At 39.4% G+C, this 16,638-nt stretch overlaps 1 protein-coding gene across 1 annotated transcript in view; it reads left to right on the plus strand.

The window, feature by feature from the left end:
• The first annotated feature begins 9,279 nt into the window (after positions 1 to 9,279).
• The window catches only part of e(r) (enhancer of rudimentary), a 32,142-nt gene continuing 24,783 nt past the window's right edge, over positions 9,280 to 16,638 (plus strand). The window contains exon 1 of the mRNA XM_089092969.1: positions 9,280 to 9,377. Within this exon, the coding sequence (XP_088949095.1) occupies positions 9,375 to 9,377 (3 nt within the window). The 5' untranslated portion in view covers positions 9,280 to 9,374. The remainder of the gene's footprint in view (positions 9,378 to 16,638) is intronic.

Below are 16,638 nucleotides of genomic sequence, written 5' to 3' on the forward strand. Positions count from 1 at the left end.
GACACACACAGATCAAAAAGACTCAAACAGCCCAAAGAGACACAAACAGCCCTAAGAGACTCACAGCCAAAAGAGACACTGACAGCCCAAAGAGATACAAACAAACCAAAAAGACTCAAACGGCCCAAACAGACACGCACAGCCCAAAGGGACACCCACAGCACAAAGAGACGCAAAAAGCCCAAAGAGACACACACAGACCAAAAAGACTCAAACAGCATAAATATACACACACAGCCCAAAAGAACATATAGAGCCCAAAGAGACACTCACATCTCTAAGAGACATCCACAGCACAAAGAGACACAAAAAGCCCAAAGAAACACACGCAAACCAAAAAGGCTCAAAAAGCAAAAAGAGACACACAGCCAAAAGACACACAAACAGCCCAAAGAGACAGACAGAGACCAAAAAGACTCAAACCTGCCAAAGAGACACCCAAAGCCCAAAGAGACAAACACAGCCCAAAGAGAAAAATACAGACCAAAGAGACGCACACATCCCAGAGAGACACCCGCAGCCCAAAGAGACACAAACAGCCTAAAGAGACACACACAGCCCAAAGAGACACACACAGCCAAAAGAGACATACACATCCCAAAGAGACACACACAGCCCAAAGGGACACTAACAGCCTAAAGAGAGACACCCATCCCAGAGAGACACCCACAGCCCAAAGAGACACATACAACCTGAAGAGATACACACATCCCAGGGAGACACCCACATCCCAAAGAGACACCCACAGCCCAAATAGGCACAAACAGCCCAAGGAGACACCCACAGACCAAAAAGCCTCAAATAGCCCAAAGAGACACACATAGCCCAAAGAGACACAGACATACCATATAGACTCAAACAGCCCAAAGAGACACACACAGCCCAAAGAGACACACACAGCCGAAAGAGACACACACATCCCAGAGACACACACAGCCAAAGGAGACACAAACAGCCTAAAGGGACACACACATACCAAAGACACACCCACGGCTCAAAGACACGGCCCAAAGACACCCAAACAGCCCAAAAAGACACAAAAAAAACAAAAAACTTAAACAGCCCAAAGAGACACACAGAGCCCAAAGAGACACACATAGCCCAGAGACACACACAGACCAAAAAGACTCAAACAGCCCAAAGAGACACACATAGCCCAAAGAGACACACACAGCCGAAGGAGACACACACATCCCAGAGACACACACAGCCAAAGGAGACACAAATAGCCTAAAGGGACACACACTCTTCAAAGACACACCCACGGCTCAAAGAGACCCAAACAGCCCAAAGAGACACACATAGCCCAAAAAGATACAAACAGCCTAAAAATACACACACATCCCCAAGAGACACCCATAGCCCAAAGAAACACAAACAGCCCAAAGAGACACAAACAGCCCAAAGAGGCACAAACTACCTAAAGAGATACACCCATCCCAGAGAGACACCCACAGCCCAAAGAGACACAAACAACCTGAAGAGATACACATATCCCAGAGAGACACCCACATCCCAAAGAGACAACCACAGCCCAAATAGGCACAAACAACCCAAAGAGACACCCACAGACCAAAAAGCCTCAAATAGCCCAAAGAGACACACATAGCCCAAAGAGACACACACAGACCAAAAAGACTCAAACAGCCCAAAGAGACACACACAGCCCAAAGAGACACACACAGCCCAAAGAGACACACACATCCCAGAGACACAACAGCCAAAGGAGACACAAACAGCCTAAAGGGACACACACATCCCAAAGACACACCCACGGCTCAAAGACACGGCCCAAAGACACCCAAACAGCCCAAAAAGACACACAAAAACCAAAAGGACTTAAACAGCCCAAAGAGACACACATAGCCCAAAGGGACACACATAGCCCAAAGAGACACACACAGACCAAAAAGACTCAAACAGCCCAAAGAGACACACACAGCCCAAAGAGACACACACAGCCGAAAGAGACACACACATCCCAGAGACACACACAGCCAAAGGAGACACAAACAGCCTAAAGGGACACACACATCCCAAAGACACACCCACAGCTCAAAAAGAACCAAACAGCCCAAAGAGACACACACAGCCCAAAGAGACACACACAGCCGAAAGAGACACCCACATCCCAGAGACACACATAGCCAAAGGAGACACAAACAGCCTAAAGGGACACACACATCCCAAAGACACAACAGCCAAAGGAGACACAAACAGCCCAAAGAGACACACACAGCCCAAAGAGACACACACAGCCGAAAGAGACACACACATCCCAGAGACACACACAGCCGAAGGAGACACAAACAGCCTAAAGGGACACACACTCTTCAAAGACACACCCACGGCTCAAAGAGACCCAAACAGCCCAAAGAGACACACATAGCCCAAAGAGATACAAACAGCCTAAAAATACACAAACATCCCCAAAAGACACCCACAGCCCAAAGAAACACAAACAGCCCAAAGAGACACAAACAGCCCAAAGAGACACAAACAACCTAAAGAGATACACCCATCCCAGAGAGACACCCACAACCCAAAGAGACACAAACAACCTGAAGAGATACACATATCCCAGAGAGACACCCACATCCCAAAGAGACACCCACAGCCCAAATAGGCACAAACAGCCCAAGGAGACACCCACAGACCAAAAAGCCTCAAAAAGCCCAAAGAGACACTCATAGCCCAAAGAGACACACACAGACCAAAAAGACTCAAACAGCCCAAAGAGACACACACAGCCCAAAGAGACACACACAGCCTAAAGAGACACACACATCCCAGAGACACACCCACGGCTCAAAGACACGGCCCAAAGACACCCAAACAGACCAAAAAGACACACAAAAACCAAAAGGACTTAAACAGCCCAAAGAGACACACATATTTCAAAGAGACACACATAGCCCAAAGAGAAACACACAGACCAAAAAGACTCAAACAGCCCAAAGAGACACACACAGCCCAAAGAGACACACACAGCCCGAAGAGACATACATATCCCAGAGACACACACAGCCGAAGGAGACACAAACAGCCCAAAGGGACACACACATCCCAAAGACACACCCACGGCTCAAAGAGACCCAAACAGCCCAAAGAGACACACATAGCCCAAAGAGATACAAACAGCCTAAAAATACACACACATCTCCAAGAGACACCCACAGCCCAAAGAAACACAAACAGCCCAAAGAGACACAATAGCCTAAAGAAACACACACAGACCAAAATGACTCAAACAGCCCAAAGAGACACACACGGACCTAACAGACTCAAACAAGCCAAAGAAACAGACACAGCCCAAAGAGATACACGCAGCCCAAAGAGACACACGCAGCCCAAAGAGACACACACTGACCAAAAAGACTCAAACAGCCCAAAGAGACACACAAATCCAAAAGAGACACACACAGCACAAAGAGACACAAAAAGCCCAAAGAGACAAACACAGACAAAAAGACTCAAACAGCCTAAAGAGCATGAAGAACACAACCGCACAAGAACACACACAGCCCAAAGAGACACTCACATCTCAAAGAGAAATCCACTGCCCAAAGAGACACAAAAAGCCCAAAGAAGTATACACAGACCAAAAAGACTCAAAAAGCAAAAAGAGACACACATAGCCCAAAAAGACACAGACAGCCCAAAGACACACAAACAGCCCATAGAGACACACAGAGACCAAAAAGACTCAAACAGGCAAAAGAAACACTAACAGCCCGAAGAGACACACACAGCCCAAAGAGACAAACACAGCCCAAAGAGACACACACAGCCCAAAGAAACAGATACAGCCCAAAGAGACACACACATCCCAAGGAGACACAAACAGCCCAAAGAGATGCAAACAAACTAAAGAGACAAACACATCCCAGAGAGACACCCACAGCCCAAAGATACACAAACAGCCTAAAGAAACCCAGACAGACCAAAAAGCCTCAAACAGCCCGAAGCGACACACTTAGCCCAAAGAGACACACACAGACCGAAAAGACTCAAACAGCCTAAAGAGACACAGACAGCCCAAAGATACACGCAAAGACCAAAAGACTCCAACAGCCCAAAGAGACAAACACAGCCCAAAGAGACACACCCAGCCTAAAGAGACACATATATCCCAAAGAGACACTGACAGCCCAAAGACACCCAAACAGCCCAAAAAGACACAAAAAAACCAAAAAGACTTAAACAGCCCAAAGAGACACACATAGACCAAAGAGACACACACAGCTCAAAGAGACAAACACAGACCAAAAAGACTCGAACAGCCCAAAGAGACACATACAACCCAAAGAGACACACAGAGCCCAAAGAGACACACACAGCCCAAAGAGACACACACAGACCATACAGACACGAACAGCCCAAAGAGACACAAACAGCCCAAAAAGACACACAAAGACCAAAAAGACTCAAACAGCCCAAAGAGACAAACATAGTCAAAAGAGACACACACAGTCCATAGAGACATACACAGACTAAAAAGACTCAAACAGCCCAAAGAGACACACACAGCCCAAAGAGACACAAAAAGCCCAAAGAAACACACACAGCCCAAAGAGACACAAATACCACAGAAAGACACACTGACCAAAAAGACTCAAACAGCCCAAAGAGACACATATAACCCAAAGAGACAGACAGCCCGAAAAGACAAAAACAGCCAAAAGGGACACACACAGACCAAAAAGACTCAAACCGCCCAAAGAGACACATATAGCCCAAAGAGACTCACACAGTCCAAAAAGACACAAACAGCCCAAAGAAACACACAGAGTTCAAAAAAACTCAAGCAGCCCAAAGAGACACACATAGACCAAATAGACACAAACAACCTAAAAAGACACAAACAGCCCAAAGAGACACCCACAGACCATAAAAGACTCAAACAGCCCAAAGAGACACACAGTGCCCAAAGAGACACACACACAGCCTAAAAAGACACACACATCCCAAAGAGACACCAAAACCCCAAAGTGACACAAACAGTCCAAAGAGACACACACAGACCAAAAAGACTCAAATAGCCCGAAAAGACAAACAAAGCCCAAAGAGACACACACAGCCCAAAGAGATACACGCACCCTAGAGAGACACCAACAGTACAAAGAGACACAGACAGCCCAAAGACACACAAACAGCCCATAGAGACACACATAGACAAAAAAGACTCAAACAGGCAAAAGAAACACTAACAGCCAGAAGAGACACACACAGCCCAAAGAGACACACACAGCCCAAAGAGACACACACAGCCCAAAGAGACACATACAGCCCAAAGAGACACACACATCCCAAGGAGACACAAACAGCCCAAAGAGATGCAAACATACTAAAGAGACAAACACATCCCAGAGAGACACCCACAGCCCAAAGATACACAAACAGCCTAAAGAAACCCAGACAGACCAAAAAGCCTCAAACAGCCCGAAGCGACACACTTAGCCCAAAGAGACACACACAGACCGAAAAGACTCAAACAGCCTAAAGAGACACAGACAGCCCAAAGATACACGCAAAGACCAAAAGACTCCAACAGCCCAAAGAGACAAACACAGCCCAAAGAGACACACCCAGCCTAAAGAGACACATATATCCCAAAGAGACACTGACAGCCCAAAGACACCCAAACAGCCCAAAAAGACACACACAACCCAAACAGACTAAAACAGCCCAAAGAGACACACATAGACCAAAGAGACACACACAGCTCAAAGAGACAAACACAGACCAAAAAGACTCGAACAGCCCAAAGAGACACATACAACCCAAAGAGACACACATAGCCCAAAGAGACATACACAGCCCAAAGAGACACACACACACCATAAAGACACTAACAGCCCAAAGAGACACAAACAGCCCAAAAAGACACACAAAGACCAAAAAGACTCAAACAGCCCAAAGAGACAAACATAGTCAAAAGAGACACACACAGTCCATAGAGACATACACAGACTAAAAAGACTCAAACAGCCCAAAGAGACACACACGGCCCTAATAGACACAAAAAGCCCAAAGAAACACAAACAGCCCAAAGAGACACAAATACCACAGCCTTAAGAGACACAAACTGACCAAAAAGACTAAAACAGCCCAAAGAGACACACATAGCCCAAAGAGACACACAGCCCGAAAAGACAAAAACAGCCAAAAGGGACACACACAGACCAAAAAGACTCAAACCGCCCAAAGAGACACATATAGCCCAAAGAGACTCACACAGTCCAAAAAGACACAAACAGCCCAAAGAAACACACAGAGTTCAAAAAAACTCAAGCAGCCCAAAGAGACACACATAGACCAAATAGACACAAACAACCTAAAAAGACACAAACAGCCCAAAGAGACACACACAGACCATAAAAGACTCAAACAGCCCAAAGAGACACACAGTGCCCAAAGAGACACACACACAGCCTAAAAAGACACACACATCCCAAAGAGACACCAAAAGCCCAAAGTGACACAAACAGTCCAAAGAGACACACACAGACCAAAAAGACTCAAATAGCCCGAAAAGACAAACAAAGCCCAAAGAGACACACACAGCCCAAAGAGATACACGCACCCTAGAGAGACACCAACAGTACAAAGAGACACAAACAGCCCAAAGAAACACACACAGACCAAAAAAACTCAAACGGCCCAAAAGGACACACATAGACCAAAGAGACAAAAACAGCCTCAAGAGACACACACAGAGACCAAAAAGACTCAAACAGCCCAAAGAGACACATATAGCCCAAAGAGACACACACAGTCTAAAGAGACACACACATCCCAGAGAGACACACACAGTTCAAAGAGACACAAACAGCCCAAAGAGACACACATCCCAAAGAGACACCAACAGCCCAAAGAGAAACAAACAGCCCAAAGAAACACACACAGACCAAAATGACTCAAACAATCCAAAGAAACACACATAGCCCAAAAAGACACACACAGCCCGAAGAGACACAAACAGCCCAAATAAACACTATTAAAAAGAGCACTTGCCATTTTAATTTCCAGGGCTGTTTGGGGAGTGTCATCCTCAAAGATATAATATCCGGACCTTTCAACAACTTGGAACAAAATGGTTATCTCAAAGTTTTGATTGGATCTTTTTGGGGAAATGTTGGGCGTGGAAGGGGTGTTAGTTTCCTTCCAATCACTTTCGACTATTAAAAAGGGCACTAGTCGTTTCAATTTCCATTCAAATAAGCCCTTTTAAAAGTTTCTACGACAACACTTTCTATAAAACCTTATATGCCCAAAGGGCATAACTTACAACCTTGGCCCTGATGACTGGGGGGGGGCGTTGTCATCCTCAAAAACCTAATTTCCAGAACTTTCAACTATGTTGAACAAAATAGCTATATCAAAATTTCGATTGGATGTGTTTGGGGAATTGTTGGTGTGTTAGGGGGTTAGTTGCGCTCCAATCACTTTTCACTATTAAAAAGGACGCAAGCCCTTTAAATTTCCAATCCAATGAGCCCTTGTTGAAGTTTCTACGGCAAAGCTTTCAATAAAAACCTTATATACCCCCAGGGCATAACTTACAACCTTTGCCCTGTGGGCTGTGGCGGAGTGTCCTCCTCAAAAACATAATTTCTATATTGAAATCAACTACGCTGAACAGAATGGCTACCTCAAAATTTTGATTGGATCTCTTTGGGGGAATGGTGGGCGTGGAAGGGGTGTTAGTTGCCTTCCAATCACTTTCTAAATATTTATACTGGAAAAAAAACAGAGATTATTATTAATGTATAGATGAATCACAAAACAAACGGAAATCAAAATCAAAAATCACATCAAACATAAAGATAACAAGTAATGGTGTAGATTAATAAATGAATGAACATGAAATGAACTGAAATGAAAATTCAGTAAAACTTAACAATAACAGAAACTACCACAAGCAGGAGTAGGGTTACTACGCCCTAAAACTTCCAAAAGGCCCGAGCGTCACTGGTGCTTTACTGAAAACGTCTTGTATTTCTGGCAGCATATTTTTTTTTTCTCAACAAAAAGACAACGAGAAATTGTATTCTTGTTGCATTTTGACCGTCAATGTCAGAATGCATTGTAATACTCTAAAAGATTTCTTTGAACTTTGCGATTGTCCCGAAAGCAATGTCAACAGAGTATTCCAAAGTTTTGAAAATTATGCAAATCTTCATTACTCTGTGTGTCACAACGGCTAGTAATGAGAGATTCTTTTCAACGCTAAGCCTGATTAAAACCTATTCAAGATCATTAGTAGGCGACGAAAGGATCAGTGATCTGATGTTGATATTTAGTGAAAAGGCTCTTTTGAAATTGTTTGATTTCAATACTATGGTTAGAAAATATATTTAAATATATAAAATTATTGTACAAAATCAAAGAATATAAAACATATGGTTATAAAATATTTTTAGAAAAAGGAGACCTTCTCGTTTCTCAGTGTTAAAATAAAACAGTGAATTGCTTTCCAACTTAAGTTCTATGTGTATTCAATAAACACTTTTAAATTACTTCTTACTATTATAAGTCGATTTTTGGACCGACCTGTGCTAACCTCTATGGCGAAATATTGCTCTTCAACAACTGTGAGCCGACCAATTAAGGGGGCTCATAGAGGTTGCTTAGCCCCCCCCGCCCCGTAGTTCAGAATGAAATGACGCCACTGCCTACGCTTCCTTTTTTTGGTCCTTAGGAAAAAGCCAAATTAGTTTTCTCTCCCCCTTAGAAGGACCCTTGTGAACGACCGTTCACAAGTAAAACTCGGTGCTTAGCTAGATACGCTAGACAATGTGTTTAGCTAGATATTGAGTTCTAGCTTCTAGAACCCAATGTCTAGTATTTTCAATTACAGCCAATCAGAATGTGCCAAGTTCATCTATTTTCGTCATCTATATTTCCATTTTTAAACTGAAATTTTATTTTTGTTTTCTTATTCATTGTTTTTTTTTTTCATTTTAGGCAAATATGCAACATCAGACATAATAGTGAAGCACATTAAGGCAATAGGGATTACACTAAGTGAAAATAGGGATTACAATTTTGAAAGTTTTGCCTGCATAATCTCTTTTGATTGGCTAGAAATGACAACTGTAATCTATTTGAAACTAAATTTGTAGTTTTAGCTAAGCACCAAGTTTTACTTGTGAACAGTCGTTACCTAGACGTTGAAGTCTGGCTAGACACGTGTCTAGACATGAGATTCTAGCTAGACACGCATGTGAACGCCGCCTTAGAAAACTCGTAAATTTTACAAGAAAGTCTCGGCAGCGGCAACACTGATGCCGAGTATTTGACCCCAAAGTATTTCATTTTTACAATCTGAAGAACTGTGTTGTTTTTTGTTTTTTTTTATCAAGTTAAAGATGGTAATTGCTTTTTCTCTTTATGCACAGAACTGTGTGAACCACAGAAAATATCTTTTTTCTCTTTCGACAAGTCTTTAGAATACCTAGCCTTTTTGGTGTTATGTTCAGTGTCCTAAGAGGGATGTTAAAGATTGTAATTTAAGGGGTAATAGGTTAATAAATATGCCATTTAGAAATAATTTAGGTAAGTTAGCTGATATGAGGATTCAGGGTAAATTTCTAGGTTGCACTATAATTTAGCTAGGATGAAAGTGAAAATGTCATTTGATGCCTTTTTTATAGCCTACTCTTTCATAATACAATAATTGCTTCTGTTGTAAATTACATCTTGAGCCCTTAAAGGAGCTCCAAAGGTATTTCATTTTTGTAACCACACAAAGAAGTTATAACCTAACCTGCAAAATACTTGTTTCAAAGTGTTTTTCTACTGTTTCAAATTTTCAAATGCTGTTGACAAAAAAACTACAGAGTTTTGTAATTCAAAACTTTGCTGTAAACAATTCAGGGTATATATTTGCACATTTGGGGGACAGGGGGTGTAAAGTTCATGGTAGATTTGCAGTTGGCCATGTAATGTAGCTAGGATGAATGTGGAAACATTATTTGATGCTTTTCTTACTCTCTTTCATAATTCATATAAAATACCCTTGGGACCCCTTTAAGGGTTCAAGATGCAATTTGTGACAGAAGCAATTATTATATTATGAAAGAGCATAAGAAAGGCATCAAATTATGTTTTCACTTTCATCCTAGCTAAATTATACTGCCACTTAGAAATTTACCAAATTCAGAAATAGTATTCAAAATGTGAACTAGTCCTATCCAAAGTGCAATAGCCAGAAATTTCTAGGTGGCACTATCATTTAGCTAAGATGAAAGTGAAAATGTCATTTGATGCCTTTTTTTATGCTCTTTAATAATTCAGTATTTGCTTCTGGGGTTAATTGCATCTTGAGCCCTTAAAGCCCCAATAGTATTTTATATGAATTATGAAAGTACATAAAAAAAAAACATTGAATGATGTTTTCACTTTCATCCTAGCTGAATTATATAGGCCATTGCAAAGTTACCATGAAATTTACCCACCCCACTCCCCTAATGTACAAATATTTACCCTGAATTATCAATGGCAAAGTTTTGCACACAGTTTATAGAATTAGCAGTATGATCATTCCCTATTTCACCCATTATAAAAACCTGGACCAAGGTGCAAGTGCTCCAGAGAATGTTTTTGCAGATATAAACATAAGCGGCATCAGATCTTTTCACAGGTAGACAAGTCAGATTTCTCTTGGACACAAAACTTGGCTTCAATGTTGGAACACTAATTTTGAAGAAACTAATTTTAAATTAATTTATTCCAATACATACATGAAAATTGGTAATTAGTAGTGCAATGTTATTATTTATATATATATATATATATATATATATATATATATATATATATATATATATATATATATATATATATATATATATATATATATATATATATATATATATATATATATATATATATATATATATATATATATATATATATATATACATGTATATACATATATATACATATATATACATATATATTCATGCATACATACATACAAAAACTTTACAAAAAAGAAAGTTTTTTTAAAGAAAAGTAAAAGCCATATTAAACTTAAGATTCAGTAGAAATAAAATTTTTCTGAAAGTTCCCTAAGAATTTTACAAAAAACACTTTTAACAGACGTTTGGTATTTTCTTGGGTATTCTGTCCTTGGTTCTTTGATGCACTTCAACTATATACACACAGTGGATACTACTGAGGGTTACAAGTTCAATCAAACAGGGGGTCTTACAATCTGTTTCTCTGAACTATGAATCACTCATTGCAGACAGTGCTAGGCTTGTGTCTTCTTTGTATTATTTCACTAGCTGATCAGACAACATAATAAACTGTTGTGGCTATTCTGTCCTTGGTTCTTTGATGCACATCAACTATGTACAGGCAGTGGTTACTGCTGAGGGTTACAAGTTCAAAAACTTGTAAAGGTCTGCCCATTTCATATGAAAACATTGATTGAAAACAAAAGTAGTCTTATCTAGAAAATAAATATCATAGAAAATAAATATCACAATATGAAAAAAAATAATAAACTATCCAGTGGCTGATCCAGAGGGGGGGTAAGGGGTGCCCCCTTATAGTAGTCGAAAGTAGCATAATTTACCTAATTAACGCAAGTTTGCATTAATTAAACTTGCTCCTAATGTAAGTTTGTCCAATCAACCTATTTTGCCCCCCCCCTAAAAAAATCTGCCCCTGAAACCATCACACCTACTCCACCAGTTATTAGAAGAAGAAAAAATTCCTAATTTTCACAAATTTCATCAACCCCCCACCCCCTTTTTTATAAAATTCTACATAGGCTGATCAGTTGAGTCCACTGTATATAAATAATAGATTAAGTCATAATTTGTATATAAATTAAGTAATACCTGTGAGATGGGACACATGCAAACCACTTGGCTGGCTCACCAAGTTTTTTTCTGATTTTGCAATTACAAATAATGCATTTTGTAACCATTTCTCAATGATTGACAAAAACACACTAACCTGCTAATGCAGAAATAAGTGGGACAAGCTTTTTGTTTGCACCATGAATGAAGACCAGAAATGATCTGCAATAAACTTACTGGATAATTCTATAAAGTGTGGTTTTTGAATCACAAAATTCAGTGCTATTTTTGTTAATGGCATTTGAAGAACTTTGAAACAGTAGGAAAACAGTTTATATTTGAGTTGCCTAATAAATGAGGTTTGAATTGTTATTAATAAGTATTTTATATTCTCTTGAACAACTTATTTATAAAATAGTGATAAGCTTTTAACCACTTTTCAATAACTTAACTAGTGTTGATAACTTCTTTGTGTGGTTACAAAACTGAAATACCTTTGGGGCCCCTTTAAGGGCTCAAGATGCAACTAGCCCCAGAAGTAATTATTGAATTATGAAAGAGCATAAAAAAGGCATCAAATGATGTCTTCACTTTCATCCTAGCTAAATTATAGTTGACAAGGGTTTGACTAGGAGTTGACAAGGGTTTAAATTATGGATTAGACCTAGAAATTTACACAATTTAAGGGGCAGGAGAATAGAATCTTAATCAATTGAATCTTAATTGCAAATTTAAACCCGAAGCAGCATCAGCCTCCTAACAAGACACTCATTATGATGAAGTCGGCATCAGTTGGTAGTTGAGTGGGATGGACAGTCCTACTCATATTTCCATGACTTGTCATTCCATTTCTTGTCCAGTCTGGACTTGAAGGATGCAGCCATGGGTGCAGTCACCATTTCAACTTGAAGGCTGTTCCAATCATTGACAACATGCTTGGAGAAGAAGTGTTGCCATGTTTGTGTATTGACAGAATGTTTTGACAGCTTTTGTGAGTGCCCTCTTGTATGGTGCTGACCTGAATGTTTGATAAAAAGGGGGTTATTTGGTTGTGTATTATGCTTGTAGGTCAGCATCATATCACCATGGCAGTGTCTGAAGACTAGTGTTGGCAGCTGCATACATTCCAGTCTCTTGTTGTATGGGAGATCTTGTAGGCCAGCTATGCACTTGGTAGCACACCAATGAACTCCCTCAATTAGACTGGTGTCATTCTTATAGGAAGGGAAGGTGAGACATGTACTAAAATCCAAAACAGGCCTAACTATAGCCTTATAGGGCCTTGGAAAGACTTTACGGGAGTGGCTGGTTATGGTGCATTTGAGGAGACCAAGGCTTGAATTTGCTTTTGAAGCTGCTTGTTGCCAGTGGCTGTGGAACTTCAATTGTTCATCTATCAGCACTCCTAGATCTCTTTCTTTGGGACTTGTCTTTAGTACTAAGTCAGCCAGTGAATTGGGATCAGACATGTTGTACTGGTGACAGGGGTTGTTGCTTCCAAAGTGAAGGACACTGCACTTCAATGTGTTGAATTCAAGTAGCCAATCTTGTGCCCATGTTTAGATTTTATGAAGGTCACACTGCAGACTTTGTTGAGAAAAATGATTGTAAAAATGAACAATGAGCCATTTGGTTCAATAAAGGTACTATAAAGGTAAATATAAGCTGAAGAAAACTGATCTACTGCTGCTGATGCTTGAATTGTGTAGATTTATCTTAGTTTTGACAAAATTTTTGAAGAAACTAAATTTTAGCTGGGGGGAGGGGTAGTTAGCCCCCCTGCCCTATAGACAATTACACCCCTGCTTTACAGACCTTCAAAGATAATACCAGTAAATATTGAACAGCTCATATTATTGACCTATAGATAAAGTGAACATACCACTAGAGGCCATTTTTTATGCTGTTTCTGGATGCAATAATCACCTTTCTTGCAAATTCAGTTTAATTTTTCTATGTTTTTTTTTCTATTGTTTTTTATAATTCCTTTCTATGTTTTTTTGGTATAAAAAGGGTTAAAACAATGGTTCCAAACTTACTATTTCATTATAAAATCCATTTTGTTAAAGTTATGTAATTCTCAAGCATTGATCTGTAACAATTAAGTTGGATAAAAAATTCAGAACAATTTCTCCATTTTTCTATTTGCCATGTTTCTTGTGTCAGCTTTGATATCAAATAGTTTGTGGTAACAAACTGTAAGTAAGGAGCAACCCAGCTCAATAGTAACCAAAACTCTAAAAAACAGTATTTTGATACCAGTAGATAAATCAAAATAATCAGATTTTTATGCTGATTTCAAATATATAAGCTTCATCAAGTTTAGTCTCACCCATCAAAAGTTACACACCTGAGGAAATTTGCCTTGTTTTCAAAAGAAGGGGGAAACACCCCTAAAAGTCATAGAACTTTAATGAAAATCACGCCATCAGATTCAGCATATCAGAGAACCCTACTTAAGAAGTTTCAAGCTCCTATCTGCAAAAATGTGGAATTATGTGTTTTTTGCTAGAAGAAAGATCACAGATGTGTGTATTTGTTTTTTATTTCTCACGGGTGATCATATTGACAAGATGTTGCAGGAGGGCTCATTTGAACAGAAATTAAAAGTTCTAGTGCCCTTTTTAAGTGACCAAAAAAATACAGGGTAACTAGGCCCCCTCCCATGCTCTTTTTTTCCCAAAGTCACCCAATCAAAATTTGAGATAGCCATTTTGTTCAGGCTAAAAAATACAATAACTCTGTCTTTGAGGATGAATCCCCTATACCCCCTGGTCATTACATTGCTCTTTATGCCAAAGTTTTTTTTTGTACTTTTATCAGAGCTATCTATTCTAATTAACTGCCTTTGTGATTAAGGGGTCATTCTTAAAGAATTGGAACAAAATTTGAACTTTAGTATTAAGAGCAAGGTATTGACTAGGGGGTGAACTTGCTAATATACATAATAAAAATATACAAATATAAAAGTTTGTTCTGTAAGTTAAAGTTATGTCAGATCAAAATTTTGAGAAAGCCATTTAGCCAAAAAAAAGTACAATTAATATGCAAACTTTGTTTTAATTATTCATGTATGGTGAACCAAAATCAAAGCTGCACTAATTCAAGAATGTTCAGAAATTAAATAAAAAAACAAGTTTTTTTTTAACTGAAAGTAAGTAGCAACATTAAAACAAAGCCAATAGAATTTTTTCTGTATATGAAAGGGGCTATCCCCTCCTCAATGCCTTGCTCTTTATGCTAAAGTTTTTTTATTGTTTTAAAAATTGTTTTTAAACAATAAAAAGCTTTAGCATAAAGAGTAAGACGTTGAGGAGGGTACAACCCCTTTCATATAAAGAATAATTTCTGTTTCTTTTAAGCTTTAATGTTGCTCCTTATTTTCAGTTAAAAAAATTGTTTTTTTTATATTTAATTTTGCACATTAGATGAAACAGCGGTTTTTAAGTGGTGTAACAGAATAAGAAGAAAACATGGTGGATTTGTTTCAAATTGTTTTTATTCAACTTAATGTTGACAAATAAATTATAAACCCATTTTCATATCCAAAAAATATTGAATGAAATTGTTATTTTCAAGGGTCCTAAAAAGGCTCAAAATTGAATTTGCAAGAAAAGCAATTATTATATTTCAAAAAGCATAAAAATGGCATCTAGTGGTATGCTCACTTTATTTGTTGGTCAATTATATGAACTATCCAATATTTACCATGATACCTTATATTTTAGATAGGTTACTAAACCAGGAGACCAACTGTTGGAACAATGTTCTGTTCTTTAATTGACACAAAAATCACAAAATGTAGTGTTTCTTGATTCATGATTTATTTAGACCCAGGCAGCTACAAAATAATCAAGCATCAACATAAGCGCAGGCACAAGCACAAGATCATATCACTTGATCCTCCTTCTTCCATAATTCTAAAGACTCATCATACTATTTCTTCAAACTATGAATCACTCATTGCAGACAGCACTAGGCTTGTATCTTCTTTGTATTGTTTCACTAACTGATCAGGCAACATAATAAACTGTAGTGGCTATTCTGTCCTTGGTTCTTTGATGCACTTCAACTATATACACACAGTGGATACTACTGAGGGTTACAAGTTCAATCAAACAGGGGGTCTTACAATCTGTTTCTCTGAACTATGAATCACTCATTGCAGACAGTGCTAGGCTTGTGTCTTCTTTGTATTATTTCACTAGCTGATCAGACAACATAATAAACTGTTGTGGCTATTCTGTCCTTGGTTCTTTGATGCACATCAACTATGTACAGGCAGTGGTTACTGCTGAGGGTTACAAGTTCAGTCGAGCAGGGGTTCTTATATTCCAGCCAGACCTTGTAGTGGTGTTACTTGCCACAGCACTATCAGTATCAGCATTTTCTTTGCAGTGGTGATCAGTTATGTTATGTGGTCTGGCGTGAGGCTCAGAATCAATACTGGTCCCAGTGGTATTCCACATGCTGGTGTCCCACATTGTCTCTGGTGTATCACTGCTACTCTGGGGAGGCTAGTCCAGGAGAGAAGACTCACATATATGTTTTCTGTTTCTTCTCAGTTCTTCTCAAAAGACAGTAGGATCTTGGGCTATCAGCCATTGCTATCACACAAGCAGTGTTCCAGACCCCATTGGGTTGCTTTTGATACAGGATGGTGTCACCAGGTTTTACTGACTTCAAGGTTTTGGCATGTTGATCATAGCTCGTTTTTTGACTTGTCTGTGCCTCTGTGCGGTATTGTCTGAATTCTTCAGTTGGGACTACCTTCTTTTGCAGGTGATCTGGAGCACATGGGACAATGGACCGCAACTGG

The sequence above is a fragment of the Artemia sp. Qi Xiang Cuo genome, chromosome 8 (assembly GCF_049724085.1).
Source record: "Artemia sp. Qi Xiang Cuo chromosome 8, ASM4972408v1, whole genome shotgun sequence".
In the NCBI taxonomy this organism is placed as follows: domain Eukaryota; kingdom Metazoa; phylum Arthropoda; class Branchiopoda; order Anostraca; family Artemiidae; genus Artemia; species Artemia sp. Qi Xiang Cuo.